Raw genomic sequence first — 21,341 nt, forward strand, 5'->3', positions numbered from 1 at the left:
ATTTAGTGAGAGCAGTTTTTTTGATAACAATTTTTAAAACATTCGTGGAGAATAAAAGTAGTCTTGATGGTAAAAAGGTATTGGGGGTTTTCTTCCTCCCAGCTTTTTAAAATAGGCAGATGCGTGTTTAAATGTTATTCAGAAGGAAATGTTCAATGGCAAGGATATCTTTAGAGTAGAACAGGCTTTAACTCATATGGTGTGGTTTCAGTAAAATCAGGACGGTTGTCCAGAGTATCTCCCACATCTGGTAGAGTGCCAGAAATTCTGTTATTAAAATTGTATTTCTTTGCCCTTGAAGGCTTGGAGGCCCATAGGAATGCATTGTTAAATAAAAATAACCATTAGAGATGTCTGAACTGTTTCTCGCAGAACACCAGCGTTCCTAAGGTGGTCATTCAGAAGGTGTTCTTCAAAGGACTCTATAAAGAAGACAGAGGCTGGGGAACAGTATATATCATAGCCCCCTCTTAGACAGTCACAGTGCATATTAGCATATTGAAGGCTCTGAGAAGTCTTGGATTAAGAGACCTGTTTAAATTAACCCAGAATTTTCTAAAATCATTTGATCATGAAACACATTCTTCCCCACAAAGCATCTATAATTATTTCATTGAACTTGAGGGTAATTGGGTGGAGGGGGGCAGAGCGGGTTAGAAAGAGCAGGAACAAGAATATCGAAGTTTAATTCCTAGATCTGCTATTTATTAACTAACCAAATGGCCAATGTTGCTTAAACTTTTTTGGCTACAATTCTTTATTTATAAAGTAAGTTTAATAATCACCTACCTCACTGGATTAAAATGGTAAATATTAAGTAAGGAAGAACCATTTGTAAAAGTTTCTGGCTCATGATTCACTCATGAGATGCTGATTTTGTCAACTGTTCTCTCTGTCTCTCTCTTTCTCTCTATCCTCCCTCCCTTCCTCCCTCCTTTCTTCCCTTCCTTCCTTTTATGATTCTTTTTTAATTTCAATAAACTTTTAAATTTCAGAACAGTTTTAGGTTTACAGAAAAGTTGCAAAGATAATACACAGTCTCTCCACATCCCACACACACCCCCAACTTCCTGGCTCCAGCCCCCCACCATTCACTTCTTTTTTTGTCTGTTTTGGGCTGGGAACTGTAGGAACCGGACTGGCCAGCCAGGGTCTTCTTCACAGCACTATCAATCTGCAGGGAGATGAGCAGAGACAGGTAAATCCATATCTGCAAGACTGGGCCATGAGGGCAGTGCAAAACACCAGGTGAGTGAAAGCATTTAGGAGGGTGACCTCACCCAGACTTGGGAGCCTGGAAAGGCTACCAGAAGAAAATGTCCACAGAGAGGGAGTCTGATGGATGAGGAATGAGCCAGGCAAAGGGAGGGAAAGGAGAGTGTTCCTCATGGGATACAGCCATCTGGGAAGGAAGAAGAGTACCTGAGTGAGGGTGTAAAGCTTAGTGAAGGATGCCGAGGAAATACCGCTTCACTGGTGCCCAGCCTAGGAACTACTTTCAGAGTCATGCTCCTTGATGATGTCATTATACAAACTTCCTTCTGTAAAATTCTTGCAGAACTGGCTAAACAGACAGATCAACTTTTCCAAAACAATAGTGACTTCGAGCTGTTAACCAAAGCACTAAAGTACTACTTTTTTTTTTTTTTTAAGAAAATTCGCCAGGAAATAATGAGTAACAAAAGAGGGGAAGTAATTGTGAACTTCTAATACAGCTGGAGCTGTGTGATTTGTTTTGGGAGTTAGCTTTGTACTCCTCTTGAGAAATAAAAGGTAAGGGGTCCGTCCTCTTCGGAATCCCCATAGCACAATATCTGAAACTTTTCGTTCGGTAACTCTCACTACATACACTAGTCCGGGGACTCCTGTGAGCCTCTCAGGTCACCACCACAACACGTGGAGCTGAGGGAAGACTGGGTCTTTTCTGAGAATCCCAGCAGTTAGCCGAGGCTTCTGCACGGAGGCAGGATGTCTGCGCTGTGCACCCCAGTCCTCCCCAGCCTTCCCAGTTTAAACTGCGGAAGAGTATAGAAAGGACATCAAGCCCGCTCTCAAGATCCTCACCTGATATAGGCATGCCAGCCGACAGCGGAAACGCCCGCAACGGGGAATGCCCGTTTGTGTAACAAATCCCCACTCCCGGCTCTACAACCCCGTCACCACCACCACCCCCCACCCCGCCCCGTGCGCGCGCAGGCTGAATCGACGGCGCCCTCCCCCACCCAGGCGTTCCTCAGCAAAGCTTCCTCCTCCAACCCCGGCTCCCACCCGACCCCGGGCCCGGGGACCTTTCTTTAAGTCTTTTCGGGTCTCTCAGAAGAGACACGCTGGTGCTCGGAGACGCTGCTGGAGAAAGAGAAAAGCGCTACCGGAGTAACTGTGCGTGAGCGCCCCGGGGCGGGTCGCGGCGGGAACACTCTCAGGCTGGCTGGAGCGCGGGGAGAGGCCCGGCGGGGCTGTCACTTCTCACGGGGTGTGTGACCCGCTCGGGTGCCAGTTGGAGAGGCTCCTTCACTTTGGCGATTGCTCCACAGCCATGTCCGAGATCTGGGTTCTCTGGCCACTGGTGAGTCTTCTCCTGTCCGGGCGGGAGCCTCTCCCAGCTCGGCCACTGGGCGGGCGCGGTGCGGGCGGGCGCTGGACTAGCTCCGGGGGCGGCAGGGGGATGCGCGCGTGGGCGGCGGGCTTGTCCGGCCTCTGACAGGCTGGCTCACCAGGGCTGCCAGGACTTTCCCTGAGGGCGGGATCTCAGGAAACCGGGGAACTCGTTTTTCTTTGGGCTGGATATAGAGCGGTAAGCCCGCGGGGCAGGCGGAACAGCTCCGGGTGCTCCCCGGGGACGCTGTCCGCGGCCCAGAGAGGGGTGGGCGCGGGGGGCGGGCCGGGGCGTGCGAGATTTGAGGGTCGCTGGAGGGACCGGAGACTGGAGGGGATCTTCTGGACAAGTCCTTACAAGTCAGCCGAAGCACCGCTGCTGTGCTGGTGGATGTGCGCGCCGCGGAGCGGTGAGAACCTGCACTCCCTGCACTGGTAATACAGGTTTTCCGGCAGTTCCCAACTTTAGGGAATAAATCAGCCCCGAGGCGGTGGTTAAACCTGAGGCTTTGGACTGCACCGTTTCTTTCTTGAAAAAGTTATCTTGAGGCTGAATGCGCCTTAAGAGACTTGTTTACCTTCTTGTCGCTACACAGAAAAAGAAACTGTTTTGTTTCCCTTCCGGGAATCCCTCTCCTTAAGACCGTGAGTCACTATCTCAGGTTTGGTCTTTTTTTTTTTAATTTTCTTCTCTCCATTTTCTTTCTTGTTATCTTTCATTGCTCGCTGAACTCCGGGGCGGTAGGGAACCTGGGCCTCACTGCTCAGGCGGTGGTACCTGCTGCCACCGCGCACGCGCTGGGGAGCCTGTACTTGGCCTAAAAGCCTAAGCAGCGGCCACCTCTTTTGGAGAGTCCCTACCTCAGCAATGCCAGCTTGGTGATGGCTGATCGAAGACACTTGGCCTCCAGAGGTTCATGTGAGTTCCGAATTCTCTGAAAGCCAATGGATTCTTACTTTGTTGGTCCCCATCAAAGTGCCAGGCACTGTGATCAGAATGTCTACGAATGTGATCTCAGTTCATTCGCAGCTGCGCAGTAAGGAAGATGTCCTCATCTCCGTTTTACAGATGGCGAAATGGGGTTCAGAAAGCTGAAGTAATTAGACCGAGTCCAAACAGTAAGCGGCAGGGCTGGGATTTTATTTAGATCCAGTTCCAAAGCCCGGGCGGTTCGTTGATTGCACCTGATGTCCAGATGACACCAAGAGTTGAAAGGAAAAAAGCATTGATGTCTGGAACAATCTTATGATCGGAAAAAAAAAATTTCCCTGATCCTTTCAGAAATAATGTACAATATTTGGGCTCCTTTAGAAATTTTCTTCAAGAAAATTTAGGATTCAAAATTGAGAAACCATTTATACAACCTCAGATCACACTCTTCTCTTCCTTATCATTAACCACTGCCTTATTGCAGTGTTAGTTGCTTTGACAATCTCTTAGCTCTTGGAATAACAATACTAATAAGTGTAGCAAAATTATCAAGGCCCAGAGCTATGCTTAACTTTTATACTATAGCATCTTTACCAGAGGTGCATGTTTAAAGCACCAAGGAAACTGCTTTTCTGAAAGAATGCACACTCATTCATACACACACGTATGTGCATATATATATACACACATTTATTTATATGTACATGTTATAATATCTATAATATATATTAAACATAATTTTCTTATTACTGTTATATATGATATATGGCCTAAAAAATTAACATTTATCAAATAAAATTTATCAATACAGAGGTGTAAAAAGAAAAAATCTGACATAATCCTATCACCTAGATAATCATTGTTTGCATTTGGTAGTATATCCTCTATTTCTCTTTTCTAATATGACTCTTAAATTTAGTTACACAGAATGCTGCCCTGCCCCCATCACTGGCACAATATCACGCCTCCATTCGTAAAGAAGTTTCCACACCATTATGTCACCTTGTGTGTCTCCAGAAAATGCTTGCTTTTATGACTTCGCACTTAATAGGGCTTTATTTACTAGTGTGCAAATAAATTAAATGGGGGCGCGAGTGCTAATTACATGGAACGCAGAAGCAAATTTGGTTTAATCATGTCAGTGGGCTGGGAGTGGATGGGAGGGAGCGGCCATATTTTCTCTTTTCCTCTTTCTTCCTCTAGTCCTCTTGTCTCTAGCACAATCTATGGTCAGCAAATATCCCATCCTTTACCTCTTTGCTTCTCTTCCCTTCCTTCTTCCCTCTTGGAGTTAGTTTTCTCTCCCCTAGTTTCTGGGTGTCATTTCCATGGGACCTATGATAAGTAAATTTGAAAGCCCCAAACAATTCACAAGTGTCTAAAGGATACAGAAAAAGAGGCAAACTTACTTTAGAAATTTGTGTGAGAAGTAGCTGTGAGGACTGCTACTGCTTCTTTTAATAGCACATAGTCCTGATAGGTTTTGTCTTGTACTGTTTAGGTCTATGGTTAGGCAGTTACTAGATTAGCCATTTTCCTCTCCTTTATTTCTTAGAGCACTTCTCAAAATTATGGTCGAGGACAAGGAGAGGGCCGCTGAAAAAGAAGTCGGTGTATTTATAAGCAATCATACAGAAGAGTTTCAGGGACAAAATAAAGGACAGTTGTTTAGTTTATAATTTAATAATTTTTCTTAAACCAGCCTAAGAGACATGAAATAGGTTGCAGTGTGTTTCTGTTTATTGTTGTTTTTAACAGGTTTTCTTTAAATCATAAAAAACTTGAAAATTCTTACGAATAAAATAAATTATGAAATGTAATTTAAAACATTAACAACCAGGATGGAAAAACAGAAATTTATAAAAGATGGCAAGATTGGAAAGGAAAAATGAAATTGATATATGGAAATCTTTGGGTCCTTCATGACTAGCTACAATTGGGTGAATGAAAAATCTTCTATTGTCTGTCTCCATAATACAATTACCACCCTTGGTGGCAAAATTAGAGTTTAATTTAGAAAAAGCAATTTTTATTCTTGCATTGAGTTTAGAGAAGGCAAAAGGTGAAAGACAAAGAGGACTCAGGATTTGGATGTTGTCTCTAAGTAAGTTTCTTTGGGACACTAAACAAGTAATTTACTTCTAAATAGTTCTTAATGGTGGAAATGTCAGTAGTTCAAAGGAATCTCTCTGAAGGCTACCACAACTGCCAAGGACAGAGTAATCATTTTCTAAGAGATGGTCAAAAACCTGAATAAGGAAATCCCCCACTTGAAAACCCCTAGTGAGTTAAGTGCCTTTTGGTGAATTATCTTAGGTTCCAAAAGTCCCTTAAATGAGCACATGTTTTGTAATAGGTACTAAAGACTTATTGACTTATGATGAAAAATAATAAGTGATAATGTAAAGATAATAACATATATAGCTTATTACCAAAAAAATATTTGTAGGACCATTGTAAGTCCCTTAATGGATAGTACTGTATTCTTTTTGCTATGTGTGTGTATCTATTCACAGAAGTGGGAAAGCAGCATTTAACTACCTAATAAGTCCTTTCGTTTTCTGGAAGACCCTTGCTTTAAAATGAAAGAAATAAAATGAATAAATAAATAAACAAAATGAAATAAAATAATGTATCTTTAGCTTTTTATGTAGTTGGATTCCTAACACCAATTAACTATCTCCCATTCAGTCTTAAACAGGAACAAATAACTCAAAAGTACTTGCCTACTTTCATAATATTTTCTTTGAAGTGAGACTATGAGTTGTAAGGCCCAAATTAGAAAGTTGATCATTGTAAGGTTGTTAACTTCACCTTCCTCAGAAGGAAATGGGCTAGTTCTCCTCATTGATCACAGCTCCCTTTCTGATTTGGAATGAGCTTTTGTGCAACCAAGCCATCCCCATCTTTGGGCAGTTAGAAACAGCAGCCGTTGCTCTCTTGGACACCTGGCCCAAGATCCACTAAGTGCGGGATGATAGTGACTTTCGTATGAAATTGTACATTTTGAGTAAGGCCAATCTTGTAAGTTAGCAAATCTGACTACAAATTCAATCGTCAGATGTACTCAGCCCAGCAAGGCAAGCAAGCCTACCGTAGGTAGGTTTTGTTAAGCTGTGAACTGGGATAAACTTGGAAAATTAGAATAAGCTTTGCTTCGGAGTCATTAACGTCAGTCTGTCCTACAGTCAAGTGATGCAGCATTCTGGATTTAGTCATCTCTGTGTTCTGGGAGGCCATAAAAATATAAGATGTGAGAAACATCAACACTTTTGATTTCTGAGGTCAGAGATCTTAGAAAAAAGAGAGGGGAGACAGAGAGAGAAAATGAACTCAGAACATGTGGTGTAAGGCTCTTGCCCCTTGCTGAGGACTGAGCTATGGTTTTTAGCCATCCTCACAAAAGGATCCTTGTTCCTAATGGACTGTTTTTTCACATGGATGTCTGTATGGATTTAGGCCTGATTTCAAAAATTGGGCTTACACTGCCCCAGACTATGTTTTGTCTACCCTGCACAGTATTGACACATACAGTATGTATGTATGCAGGTATATGTTTTTAATATTAGCTGCCACCACTTAAATGTTGGAAGATTTTGGTTTCTCTTGAAAAATGGAAGATCTGGACCCACATGCCACCTGACCCCCACTCCCCTGGGTCAAATGGCTGCCCCTTTGGTCCACGTGCACCTCTCCATTTGACCAGCCCCTCCTACACTTTGTTGTCTGTTCCACCTGGATGCTTTACTCCTGTGATAGCCCTGGGACCCTCTGGGCATTTAAGGACTCTAGGGCTCTAGTTTAGGACTTGGTAGCCCTCCCATCACCCATTTCCTCCACCAAAGATGACTTCTTTTCTTTTCGGGCTTATTTTTAGAAGGGTCATTATTTCTCCATGAAAAGTCAAATTCTGATTTGCAAGTGCAGAGCACAGATGCTGTTACTCTGTAACACTCTTATCTTCTCACATGTAAATGTAGTCGCCTGCTAACCTCAAATTGTGCTTCCTCCAGTTGGTCTTCAGCTGGGAGGAGCATCAAAATAACCACCAGGGTTATTAAATATTAAGTAACAGGGTTGAACATAATCATAAGGAGACCCCATTCTCAGAGATCCAGATTCTTTAGGTCTGTGTTGGGACCTAAGCATTTTTAAAATTTTTAATCCATCACTACACGATTCTAATGTCTTTCAGGGTTTTGAAAATGATTTTTATAACTCTAGCACTAAACTCAAAATCTAATCCCAGACGAAATTCTCTGGGTTTCCTCATTTTGTTTTATTTATGGCTTGATTCAGTCAGGGGTCTAACCAGTCACGTACTCCCACTGCCTCAACTATCTCTGTCCCGGTCTTCCCAAGAAACTAGCCTTAAGAAAGAATGAGGGCTTCCCTGGTGGCGCAGTGGTTGAGAGTCTGCTTGCCGATGCAGGGGACACGGGTTCGTGCCCCGGTCCGGGAGGATCTCACATGCCGCGGAGCGGCTGGGCCCGTGAGCCATGGCCGCTGAGCCTGCGCATCCGAAGCCTGTGCTCCGCAACGGGAGAGGCCACAGCAGTGAGAGGCCCGCGTACCGAAAAAAAAGAAAGAATGAAAACATTCCTGGAATAAGATTACCTTGTGTAATTTTATTTACTCATTTTGAAAAAAGTAAGAACGAATGGAATCTTCACTTATCTCTTTAATATAGAAAATTTTCTTTTATTTGTTTTTATTTCAGTTTTTCAATAATGCACCTACTACAAAATGTCATTACTATTTCCTTACCCTTTACACAAATATATTCGAGATGCATTATACAATCGGAAATGGTGAACTATTAATGGTCTTTTTAGAATTCCTTTTTCCTAAAGTATTGATAAGTAATTAAAAGTCTAAAGAGCGAATGACCAGAACTAGCCTGTTGTTCCAGTTGTGTCCTGGACAGTAGGGGACAGTGAGATTTCAACCCCCTAGTGGGGCCTGTAAGACTGGGAAGAAGTTCAGGTTCCTAGGGGCCCCTGATGATTCCGGTTCTGAAGACTGTTTGCAAGCTCTTGTCTATTTAGTTCAGTGATAGTTCAAGATGGGAAATCCTAGTGCTCAGCTATGAGGAATTCCCAAGTGTGTATGCACCACTGACCTCCCTCAAATCCAGAATCTGAGGGAATTAAGAGATGGTGGTTTGGGCCTGTATTCATTTCCCGTGGCTGCCGTAACACAGCACCACAGACTGGGTGGCTTAAACAACAGAAATTTATTTTCTCTCAGTTCTGGAGGATAGAAGGAGCCTAGACCCTGAGGTAATGATCTCTTCCTTGCCTCTCTCCTTGGCTTGTCAATGGCCTTCTCCCTGTGTCTTCACGTCATCTTCCCCTTGTCTGTGCCTGTGTCCAAGTTTCTTCTTACAAGGACACCAGTCATATCGGATTAAGGTGCACCCAAGGACCTCATTTTAACTAATTTCCTCTTTAAAGACCCTATCTCCAAACATGGTGACATTCTGGGCTACTTGGGGTTAGGACTTCACCATAGGAATATGGATGTGAGGGAGATACAATTCAGCCCATAGGAGTCTGAATCTCTTGAGCTAGCTGTGTGACATGGACCAGTCACCCCACCACCAGTTTGAGGCATAGCTTCTCCTATAAGATGAAGGGCTTGGCTTGGGTCATCTCTCAAACTCTTCACCATGATTACTGGAGAGCTTGTAGTCAGCTTGAATATTTATAATCAGCCTGAAGTGTGTGCTCAGTACTGAAAAATCTCGCTGACTGTTCCAGAGATGTCTACTTATTCTTGCTGCCATTTTTCACCACCAGACACCTTTTTTTTTTTTCCTCTCCTTTTTAAAATTCTTTTCCTGTTTGCTTTGAACTTCACTAAGAACAGAAAAAAAAAAAAGGTGATTTTTTAAACTTCCTTTTCAAACCCTAGCTCATCTCTTAGGGCCAATTGCCGCACTGCTTCTTTGAAGTAATGCTAATGGGATTCTCAGTTTCTTCCAGTAGTTTGTTTAATTCAGTCACTGCAATGTTACTCTATTTGTAATTGCCATATTAAATCTTGGGTGTTTATGATTCCCGGGAAAGTGTGGAGAGCTTGTCAAAGTGAAGTGGTATACCTCAAGGGTGGTCATCAGTTTCTGGGTCTGGCCATTCCTGCTCCATTCCTGCTTTGTTTCTTCTATGTAGTAACCAGGTTGGCTATGAAAAGTGATTCATCACTGATGCAGATAATTAATAAAAATCCAGCTGTTCTCTCAGTTTCTCATCATCTGATACAAGGGACAAAGTCTCACGTCACCCTGTTTCTGAGAGTTTCAAATGGAGCAAATGCAAAGATTGGAGGATAGGAAGACTTCTGATTCCTATTTGTGCATTGCAGATCCCCACCCCTGCGAGGGACTCACAGTGGGTACGATGGCACCCAGGCTGGAGGAAGGGAAACCTAAACTCCCCTTCCTTTCAAGCTGCAGACCAGGGCTGGGAAGTTTCACCTTCCCTGCCAGCCAGAACCCCAACCTGGACAGTCCTGCTACAGTTTTCCCAGACTAGAGGGCAGGGGACTGACTTCTGGGTTCCAGGAAGTTCCTGCCAGACTGCCTCCACCTTCAACATGCATTTGCTTTGAAGGTTCATTGTATAATTAACACACAGGCGTCTTGCGAACAATTGTCTGAAAACAAATTGAGTTGTTTGTGTGCCTACGTGGAGAAAGCAACTAGGAAAGTAATTTGTAAACCTGAAACAGCCCAGAGGCGTTTGGGCCAGAGTTGTCGAGTCCTCCCTTGGCCAGTCCTAACTGTGGGTTATTGGATGAATCATTTCATATACTCTGTGCTCAGCTTCCTCGGCTATAAAATAAGGCCGTAATAATTCCTCATGTGTAGATTTATTGCGATGACCACGAGGTGATGTATGTGAATGAACTTTGTAAAAAGCTAGGCAAATGTCTAGGGTTTGGTTTCCTGACTTAACATTTTCACAAACAATTCAGAAGGAGAGAGAGAAGCAAATTTTCTGATTTGCAGAAAATATTAAAATCCTGTAGATAATGAAAGATGCAAGGAGATCCATTTTTAAAATCTATATTGAAGCTGAGCAGATGCTCATATGGTCCCTTTCTGCTTTGACGTTCCAGGATTCTATGAGATTGCAGCGTCTATGGTTATGATTGGCTGTATGATCCCACTGTGGCTTCAGTGGTCAACATGTTAATTACCAGTGTGATTCAGGAGACATTTACCTTTAACTCTCTTAATAGCTAGCTGCTAATAATGCTTTTGCTGAGGTCCTCAGGTATGTCCCCATTTGGGCTAAGCCAAGTTCCTCTGGGTGTGACCTGCCTGGAAAGCCCTTCTCAGCTAGTCATCCACTTGCAACAAGTCACTGCCCAAATATCTTCTTATTCCGTGGCCTTCCCAGACCACTCTTCCTAAAACATCACTACCTCACCCTTCAAACTCTCCATGCCCCCAAGCTTGCTTTATTCCTTTAAATAGCACTCATTCCGCCTTGACATATTGCTTATTTCTTTGTTTCTTTATCATTTCCCTCCACATGATGCTTAATATTATGTGTTGACATGACTGGACCATGGCACCCAGATATTTGCTCAAACATTATTCTGGATGTTTCTGCGACAGTTTTGCTTGTTTGTTTGTTTTGGTTGATTTGTACATTTAAATTGGTAAACTTTGAGTAAGTTAGATACCCTCTGTAAGTGAGTGGGCCTCATTCAGTCAGTTGAATGCCTTAATAGAATGAAGACTGAGATTCCCTAAGGAAGAAGGAGTTCTGCCAGGCTGCCTTTGGACTTGAGCTGCAGCTCTTCCCTGACTCCTCAGCATACTGGCCTACCCCATCAGCAGAATTTGGTCTTGCCAAGCCTTTACAGTTGTGTGAGCCAATTCCTTAAAATAAATCAATCTCTCTATCTACACACACACACACACACACATGTACACACGTGTGTGCGCACACACACAAGCACTATTGGTCCTGTTTCTCTCAAGAACCCTGACTAATACAGTACACTTCATTTACATATAAACTCTATGAGAGCTAAGTCTTTATCTGTTTACTGCTCTGTTCTTGGATGTCTGTCTGGCACATAGTAGGTACTCAACAAAGTATTTACTCATTTAAGTAATTGATTAATGTGTTAGCTAATATTATTCCCAGCGGAATATAAAATTGAGGTCTCTCTGACTTTTTAGTCTTTGTCATGATGGAAATTTTAAATTAATTTTATTCCTTTTTTTCCCATTTGGTTATCATTTGCCTTAGTTTATCCACTTTTCACATCTTTGATTTAACTGATTTTCTGGCCTTTTCAGCTTTTTTGAAAAAAAAATTTTTTGAGCATTCTGATCACTTAGTTCTTTGTGGGTTTCCTGCCTTGTCACAGTCAAAAACACCCCAGTTTCTGCCTGGAAAGTTTGGGTTAAATCTTTGCATACTACAAACTTGAGCTAATGCAAAAACTTAAAAAAACACAAGCTGCGTGGAACACTGCTTACATAATATCTTGTAAGAGTGAGAACATGCTCTTTAGACCCATCTTTCTTTTTTTATCCTTGACATAATTCTTTGATGCTGAACTAAGTAGGAAATGTTTCCAGAAATTCAGCTCTGTGAAGCAGGTGTGATCAAATATGAGATGAGTTTGGCGCTGGTATCTGCTCCATGGCCAGTGATGTTTATGTCTTTCACTGTTCTACTCCAAGATTCACATTTCTCAAATTCTGAATGTATTTTTGGACAGTGGGTTTTGATTTCCGTCAAAAACTTCAAAACTAAAGCAAACTTAGAAAGTCCATTTCTTTTAGACATCTCCAGAACATTTAGTACATGCCCAGGTTTTTTTAGAAATAACACTAAGGTAACGATTCATACATGTTACATTACATAAATGTTAAGCACTCTCTGAGTGCTTGATCATTTAAACCAGGAATTGTGGACCTGCTTGTGATATTGTCACATGACTGCTGGATGAAATTAGCTTACCAAGGAAAAGATGGGACCTATAGCTGTAGGGGACACACACACACACACACACACTATTGGGTATCAACTTTGAGCACCTTTGACTTGTCAATTTTGGCTACCCAATTTTGACTCAGATCTCTTTGAGTTTAAATCTGTGTCATTTTCTTCAGTTTCTGGTGAGAAACCAGAATTGAAAGAGAAGGAGAGCAAGTAACATCTCACTGTTAACTCCCTCTTCCCAGCAACAGGGGTGGCTGATAACAGAAAGGAGTTGCTTCTACTCAGTTTGGTTGTTTAGATTCTGTTTTCCATTATCTCTTGCAAAAAGGACTTACTGATTTCTTCTAGCTACAGAGATCTTTACATTTGTTTGAGAATTTTCATGTGCTGGCAATGTCTGGAATGTTACATGGTTAGTATATTTAATTTCTGACTGTCAAATAGAACAAAGTTTGTTATAGAATAAGGATCCTAAAAGGTGAATGACTTTCATTTGAAAGCCCTTCCCATCTTAGCAGTTAACCCTTTGGTGTGATTTCAATCACATTATTATTTCCTAAAGTGCCCAATTCAGTTACTGTTCATTAGCTATTAATGCTCTGATCTAGAAGAGGGACTAATATTAACAGGATGACAGGATGGCCTTCTGTAGAAAAGGTAAGAAGTGGGGAACTGTCATCTTGAAAAGAGAAATTGATACTAATAAATACTTTTTGTTCAAAGCTGCTTTAGAAGCAGATCATAGATTCAAATGTGTTTTAAAAAGTAAGAGTCATGCAAATATAACGTTAAAAAATCCCCCAATGATTAATACATTACAAATAATATGCCCATGTGCAAATCTGCTTTTGGAAACTTAACATTCATTTTCGATTATAATCAATGTTACTTGTCTCTGTGTTCACAGGACCTGGCACATAGAAGGTGCTAGTGAAATGTCTGTTGGGTTGAAAAGGTAGTGGTTTGATAGTGAAGCCAGTACATTTAGGCATAATTCCTCTGATCTGTTTACCATTTCCAATTATTCTTTACATAGAATTGTTCGTATAGAGAAAGTAAGCTGTATTTTATCGTGAGTTGGGTGTAGGGGAAAAAACACTGTAATAAGAGTGAGGAGACTCAGACAAGTCCTAGCTCTCTACCTTTTGCTCATGAGTGACCCTGGATAAGTCAGGTATTTTCTTGATATTTTGGTGTGATATACCCTCCTGGAGTCTGGATGTTAGAAATGTATTTTTCAATACATCAATTCATCCATCCCAGGAGGAAAAGATGGCAACCGCATCTCCTTCGTCCCTCCTTCCTTGGAGGTCCCATGGTATCTTGTGACTTAGAAGGGATGCAGGCTTTGGTGACAAAGGGGGAAGGGCTAAAAGGGAAGATGTGGGGACTCCTGTGGCAGTGATTTATACGTGAAGAATATTTAGTTCCCTTGACTCAGAAGATGCCATAAAGTAGAAGAAAAAAAGTATACCATAAAAACTATGAAAAATGACCTTGAGGGAAAACTCCTCAGAACCAGTAGTTTAAAATTTTTTGATGCTTAGCAATGAATTTACATATTCCACATAAGATGAAAAATTATTTGTATTTGTGTTTAGAGAGACAAACAATAAATGTTTAGAAAACCTGAGAAAGGAATCAAACAGACATTACCTCCAAATGTTTCCATACATTTTAGAGGCTCATTTTTCTAAGGAACTCAAGCCAACTAAGATGAATTTGACACAGCGTCACTTGGACCTATGGGTTTTGTCTCCAGAAAAAAGGAACAAATAATAAATTAAAGATTGGTTCTCTATTAAGAGAAGTTCATTTTTCCTGAATAAAAGTGAAGAAAATCCTGTTGGGTTTATTGTATGGTTAGATAACCAGGAAGGATTTATTGTATGGTTAGATAACCAGGAAGGAGTTCATCAAAACTGTAGATTCTATTGCTATATATAAAAAAGGAAGAAACAGAACATGCTGTAGCTAAGTACCAGGTTTGGGAGAAATTATCACTATTTATCCTCACAATAACCCTTCAAGACAGAAAGTACTGTTGTCACTTACAGATCAGGAAACTGAGGATCAGTGAGGCCCTTTGACTTGCCCAAAGTCAGTGTTGGCAGCAGAGCTGGGATTCAAACCACAGTCGTTTTGAAATTTCATGTTTTTTCCTACTCTGCTATGTTGTCCCTCACTGGAACTTAATAATAATAATAATAATAATGCTTACCAGCCACCTATTTATTATGTGTGAGGAATTGTGCTAAGAACTTGAAGTGCATTATTTTATTTAATCATCACAGCAAACCTATGAAGAAGAGATTATTTCCACCTTATAGATAACAAAACAGAGACGTGGAGAATTTAAGTGACTTTCCCCTCAATCATAGGGCTGATAAGTGGGAGCCGTGACTTTTGAGCCCAGAGCTGTGGCTCCTACCATCCGTGATGCTGTTTCTTGGGTAGTTTGGAGAACTCGAGGTCTGGACTGTCATGCAATTGATCTGCTCCTTTTTTGGAGATGAGTCAGTGGAAGGATGGAACCCACGTTGATTTTGCCTGTGCACGGCAAATAAAATACAGCCATTTGGGGCGGCTTACACCTGTTTACCAAGTTGCTTAGTTCAGAAGTCAGTAAAATTCTCTTCATGTTTTTCATTTACAGATATTTACCTCCATTGCTGGACCATTGTCTAAAGGTGATAATGCCCATGTGGCTGATAGCAACTCTGAGATGCTGAAATTGAGTAAGAATATTACTAAAAGGGAGAGCTGCGATGAAGGCCTGTATCGTGAGCACGAATTTTGTTGTCAGCCGTGTCCTCCTGGTATGTTATACAAAAAAAATCTAGCGATCAGAATGAAAATCGGGGTGAGGAGTAGCATATAATAATAATGAAGAGAGTGTTTTTATAGCGTTTAGTTCTCCTGCATTATGGCCTGACTGGGAAGGAAAAAAAAATGACATTATTTTCCAAAGACCAGCTTATGTCATCTTTATCACACTGGTTTGATGTGAGAATAAGTAAATATAATTTATAAATGACATGTACCTCAGAAATGAGAGGATTTATTTATTTAGCTCCATTTTTCAATAGCAAAAGCAGAATAATTTGTGGATATTAAAACTTAGCACATCAGACTGGTGAGAATATATCATAATAATTGTGGAGCTCTGAAAGCAAGGGACTTCTATCCTTAAGAGATGTCTCAACACTTCCCTTCGATCAGAAAGTATCTGAGCTGTTTGTCCTAGCACTGAAGCCTGCAAAATACATTTGCATTTTACAACCAAATAACTAGATAAGCTAGGAAAGCAACGGAGAAAAACCAACCATTTTTTAAAATCAGTATTTTTGAAATGAAAACCAATTTCAGATTGGAAATCCTTCAAACAGTAGCAAATTGGAAGCTAAGCAAAATGCAATTGGGCAGACTTTTTTTTCAACATGGAGTAGAGTTGACTACTATTTTATACAGATATGGATCTCCCAGTTGCATTGTGAAGGAAAACAGGAAGATAAAGGAAAACAACACATGGGCATATGCGATAGCTTAATAGAACCATAAAGGATGGTGGTAAGTTTCATGTTTGGCTTTCCAGGCCTCCAGCACTCTAGCTGCTAAACAGGCACGGGCCCTGTTTATAAAAAGATTCTAACAGTCCATCTTGGCCTTCTCTCCAGGTTTTAATAACCCTTATGGAAAATCTCTCATAATCTAACCCATTTACATTTAAGCGTATTCACATTCACTCTTCTCCAAATGAGAATGAAGAATGGCTTTCTGGCTTTTTTGTAACTTGCTAAACACCATCTATTTTTCCTGTGAATTGAGACCTTTACTCCTATTTTTAAAACCTAAAATGCAAATTAAAATGAAGCTAATAAGCTTTGACTATCAAACTGTTAAGGACTTTGTTTGCTTTTTGTTTGTTTGTTTTGCTTTGTTTTATTTTCGTTTTAGAAGTGATCTCAGTCCTGGTGAGTTTGCTTGTGAGATAACTCTCATATGTCATTCTTGGAATGTAAATTGTTAAAAAACCTTTTAAGAAGGAAATTTGGATATGTGGATCAAAACTTTGAAAATACACTGACACAGTAATAGTTTTATAGAAAAATGTCTTAAGAAAATAGTCAAAAATAAAAGAAAATACTGTATGCATGACATTTCACTATGATACCCAATGATGTAAGATTAAGTAAATTTTGGAGTATTCAAAGACTGGAATATTATGTATCAATCAAAGTCATGTTTTCTGATATATTTCTGATATAAGCCTCAATGTATATAAATTCCCTTAAGAGATTTCTAACTGATCTGGTGGCTGGATTAACTAATTCTCTCTGCTCCATCTCTAAAAGATCCTGGATGGTGTCCAATATATACTAAACACTCTTTCCGCTTCTATTCCTTTTTTTTTTAAATTTTAAGCTTATCAATATTCAGATTGCTTCCAAATTTGTTTATGCTCATTGGTGTTGTGATATTAATATGTAATTTAATTAAATATTACATAAACCAATATATGAATACACAGAAAAAACAGATTTTATTTCTATGAAAATTATTTTGAATGCTTTGGAGAATTTCAGTAAAGTTGGGTTACTAAAAAAAATGTTAATGTATTAGGTGGAGGCAAAATACATGGAAAAATCACAAAAATGTTAAAGCCTTTCATACAGATTATTGGTGTCTTTAAGTTTTCTTTCCATCAAAGAGAAAGGAAGAAAGAAAAGAAAGAAGGAGGAGAAAAGAAAGAAAGAAAGGGAGAAAGGAAATCAGGGACTTCCCTGGTAGTCGAGTGGTTAAGAATCCGCCTTCCAATGCAGAGGACTCGGGTTCGATCCCTGGTTGGGGAATTAAGATCCCACATGCCACGGGGCAACTAAGCCCACATGCCGCAACTACTGAGCCCACGCACCTCAACTAGAGAGTCCATGTGCTGCAAACTACAGAGCCTGTGCACTGCAACAAAGATCCCATGTGCTGCAACTAAGACCCAACGCAGCCAAAGATAAATAGATAAATAAAATAAAGATGAAGTCAGATTTTGCCCCCAAAAAAGAAAAAAGGAAATCATAGGCGATGCATTTTGGATGTGACTTAAGTGAGAAAGGCTATAGAATTCTAATAACTTGTTTCTACATCACAAGAGTGGCAAATAATTATATAGTTATATTTTATAAATTGAAATATTGACAGTATTTTTTTCAATGATCCCTTATGTGAACTGACATTTTTAATCAAAAAAGTCCTCATCACATCACCATATCCAATAAGAAGGATTCTATGGTACACTGCATACATTTTATATATATATATATATATATATATATATACACACACACACACACACATACACACATATATATGCACACACACACATATACTCACATGTATATATGTGTGTCTTTATATGCATAGGAATGCACCAAAATGAAAACAGTATCTCAGAGCAGTTGACATATAGGTGCTTTCTACACTTTCCTAAATTTTCCAAATTTTCTACAATGAGCATATGTACTATTATACTCAGAAACAAATATATTTTAAAATATTATTTTCAAGAAAACAACTACTTTTTAAATATTTTGATAAATTTAGGTTGTATACATTGGAGAAAAGAAAGAACTTGTGATATTGTATTCCTGTCATGCTGTAGGCGTTGTGCCAGGCACATTCTGCAAGGTAATTCATTAAAGAGGCCAATTCATTTAGAAAGCAGTATAATTCCACTGACAAGCAATTAAAGTTGTACTTTGGCTTGGTTTTCTTAAACATACTGCTGCAATGGTATAGAACCCTTATGCACTGTATTTAAATTTGGTTCTGAGTTTCCACAATGTATTTTTTTTTTCTATTGACCTATCATTGCCTTTGTTTACTAAAATATTGTATATGTTTAAATTTCATAATTTGTTTATGTAGTATTTTGTTTTATCAAAAAGAATGCTATGAAATCATTAAGAAAGTCATGTTCCTAGGAGAGGCAGCTTACATTATTTTTGCTGTTCATGCACATACAGCAGATGAAACTTTAGACTTAAACTGCACACCAACTCTGGGAAACATCCAGGAAGGTATTCCTGGACACTTCTGCTAACATCCCATTGGCTGGGACTTAGTCACATGGCCATGCAAAGGAGGCTGGGAGATGTAGTCTTGACTCAGGGCAGCCATGTCCCCTGGTAAATATCCTATTCCTATGGGAGGAGGGAAAATGGATATTGGGTGACAATCAGGGATCTCTGCCACATTGACTAATCCTTTACAAAGTCCTAAATTAGGGAGAACGTAAAGACATTGTAATGTGTTGAACTGTGTACTAATCACCATTTGCAGTTAGGTTTTTGGCATCCAGAGTGGGCATACCAAGTAAATAATTCCTCCATAGAGTGATCCCAGGAAGGCAAATGGGGAAGCTTTGACTTCAGAGAGAGAGTTATGGGACAGTGTTAAAAAGGAAAAGGCAAAGCAAGTGAAGAGCCACGTCCCAGGGCACACGTTCTCCAGTGCAGCAGACAAGCCACAGGGACTGTGAGATGAAGGCAGAGAAACAGGACAGAGCCCCTGACCTCAGGGAGCTTCCAGTCTTGGAATGTAAACTCCTACACTTTACCAGCTGTGGTAACACTTCAAAAGTTTTGTCTTAGTTTGTAACATGGTAGCTGAAATCTTTACCAAGCAGATACTGAATAATGTTTAATAGCTCAAGTTCTGGCATCAGACCCTGCTTTCAAATCCTCCATCTGACACTTAGAGGATGACCAACATATTTTGGTTTGCCTGAGACGTCCCCAATTTTAGCACTAAAAGTCCCACATCCTGGGCAAACAGGGATGGTTGGTCCTCCTAGCTATTAACAAGCTTCATGTCCTTTGGCAAGTCACCTGACTTCTTTGAATCTGGCTCTTTAACTGTAAAATGGACATAATAATAGTTCTGACCTTTTATGATTATTGTGAACATTAAATGGAAATGTGTTAATAGTGTTTAGCAGAGTCCTTGGCTTAATAAGTGCTAATATTATCATTTATTATTACCATTATAAGAACTGTTATGGATCTGATGGGTGCACATACATTTTACTTGCATTCTTCTGGATGGAAACTACATGCTGTACTGGAATAAGTGAAATTGAGTATTTGTGTTGGTTTTATAACATATTGCTCATGAATGGCAAGGAGCTACTGTTACTGAGGAATTTTCTTTTCAAATTTAATATAGATCTCCAGTGTTCCTTCTTTCACCTTCTCTGTATACTAATCTTTTTTGTTGTTGTTCTACTAATCTTTTTTTGTTGTTGTCATGGGATCTAAAATGAGAATATTTTCTGAACAGTCATGTAAAGTAATTGTCTGAAATGTTACAATAAATTTTCTTTTAAAAGGCAAAAAAAAAAAAAGAATGCTATGAGGTTATTAAGAAAGTCATGTACCTGGGGAAAGAGCATAAATTATTTTTGCTGTACATGCGAGGGGGACAGATTAGATTTTGCCTATTCTTTTAAATTAGTTATAACGTAATAATTACAGTCACTAGTCAGGCTTTTCTCTTAGATTTCCCTTTATATTTTCTATCTCTTTTGTCTTCATTCTCTATTCACTTGCCCTAAACTAGCTTTCCCCACAGCACTTATCACCACTTGCCGTCTTGTATTTATTTGTTCATTGCCTGCTTCTACCTTGACAATGTGAAGCCTGTGGAGACCAGGCTTTGTCTTATTTCCTGCAGTATCTCCAGCTCCTAGAAAGTGCCTGGCACACAATAGGTATTTAATAAACACTTCTTAAATAAATGAATTTTCCAGAAGGCATTGTTGTATAATGCTTACTAATAGAAATCCAATGACTCATTTTATTTTTAAAGTAAATAAAAGTAAATGCGAATATGATTTAAACTTTTGCGTATTAAGATAGCAAACCTGGTAATAAATTTTGTTGTAAATATGTTCATGCCTGCACATCATAACGTATTCTGTCCCTTAACGGCAAAGGAATAGAAAGAAAGGGGAGTGAAAAGGGAACTGTGAGCGATTACTAGGCAGGTCCTGTGCAGTAATGTTAGCCATGCAAGAGAAGTATGATTATCTCCATCATATGCATGAAGAAGTTAGGCTTAGAGAGATTAAGCACTTATTTTTGTTTGTTTTCTTTTGTTTTCTTTGGCTGTGTCGGGTCTTAGTTGAGGCACGTGGCATCTTTTGTTGCAGTGCACTGACTTCTCTCTAGTTGTGGCACATGGGCTCAGTAGTTGCAGCACAAGGGCTCTGTAGTTGCGGCATGCAGGCTCTCTAGTTGTAGTGCTCAGGCTCAGTAATTGTGGCACGCAGGCTTAGTTGCCTTACTGCACGTGGGATCTTAGTTCCCTGACCAGGGATCGAACCTGCATCCCCTGCATTGGAAGGTGGATTCTCAACCACTGGATCACCAGGGAAGCCCCAGATTAAGAACTTTGTTAAAGATATTGTTGCTATTAAATATTTGACCAAAGTCTTTAGAACTTCAAATGTTCTCTTCCTTAAACAATACTGTCCTTGTCAGGATTTGTGGACTTTGGAAAGTAAAATGAGTCAGAGAAACAAGAATTAACTAGGTAACCTCAGTGGCCAGTGGCAGTCATCTCTACCATGAATATATACCTAGCAACCTTCTTTTCTCCTCCCCCCAAAGTTGGTAAAGGCGTCTCTTCTAGTGCTTTTTTGGTCATTCTAACCTCTGTTTTATATGCTCCTATTTTTAATCATCCTATTTCTGTAGGCATATTCCTTAGTGACTCTTTTAGCTTTTGTCTTGGGAGAAATTCTGTCTCTTGCCACGATTTTTACAACAACTTTCTCCCCTACTATA

The 21,341-nt window shown here is 40.1% G+C and overlaps 1 protein-coding gene across 4 annotated transcripts in view; it reads left to right on the forward strand.

Annotated features, from left to right (window-relative positions):
* The first annotated feature begins 2,229 nt into the window (after positions 1-2,229).
* Positions 2,230-21,341, forward strand: part of FAS (Fas cell surface death receptor) — a 31,725-nt gene continuing 12,613 nt past the window's right edge. For 2 of the 4 annotated variants that reach the window (XR_016388114.1, XM_022569403.3), the window contains exons 1-2: positions 2,370-2,566; positions 15,155-15,317. Coding sequence is in view for 3 of the 4 variants with exons in the window: in XM_022569403.3 (XP_022425111.1) it covers positions 2,537-2,566; positions 15,155-15,317 (193 nt within the window). In the remaining variant the exon portion in view is untranslated. Of the gene's footprint in view, positions 2,567-15,154; positions 15,318-21,341 lie in introns of all 4 variants that reach the window. The other 2 variants (XM_022569404.3, XM_022569402.3) reach the window with 2 other exon arrangements.

The sequence above is a fragment of the Delphinapterus leucas genome, chromosome 16, assembly GCF_059928025.1.
Source record: "Delphinapterus leucas isolate spDelLeu-1000000601 "Yukka" chromosome 16, BTC_Dleu_Yukka2, whole genome shotgun sequence".
NCBI lineage: Eukaryota > Metazoa > Chordata > Mammalia > Artiodactyla > Monodontidae > Delphinapterus > Delphinapterus leucas.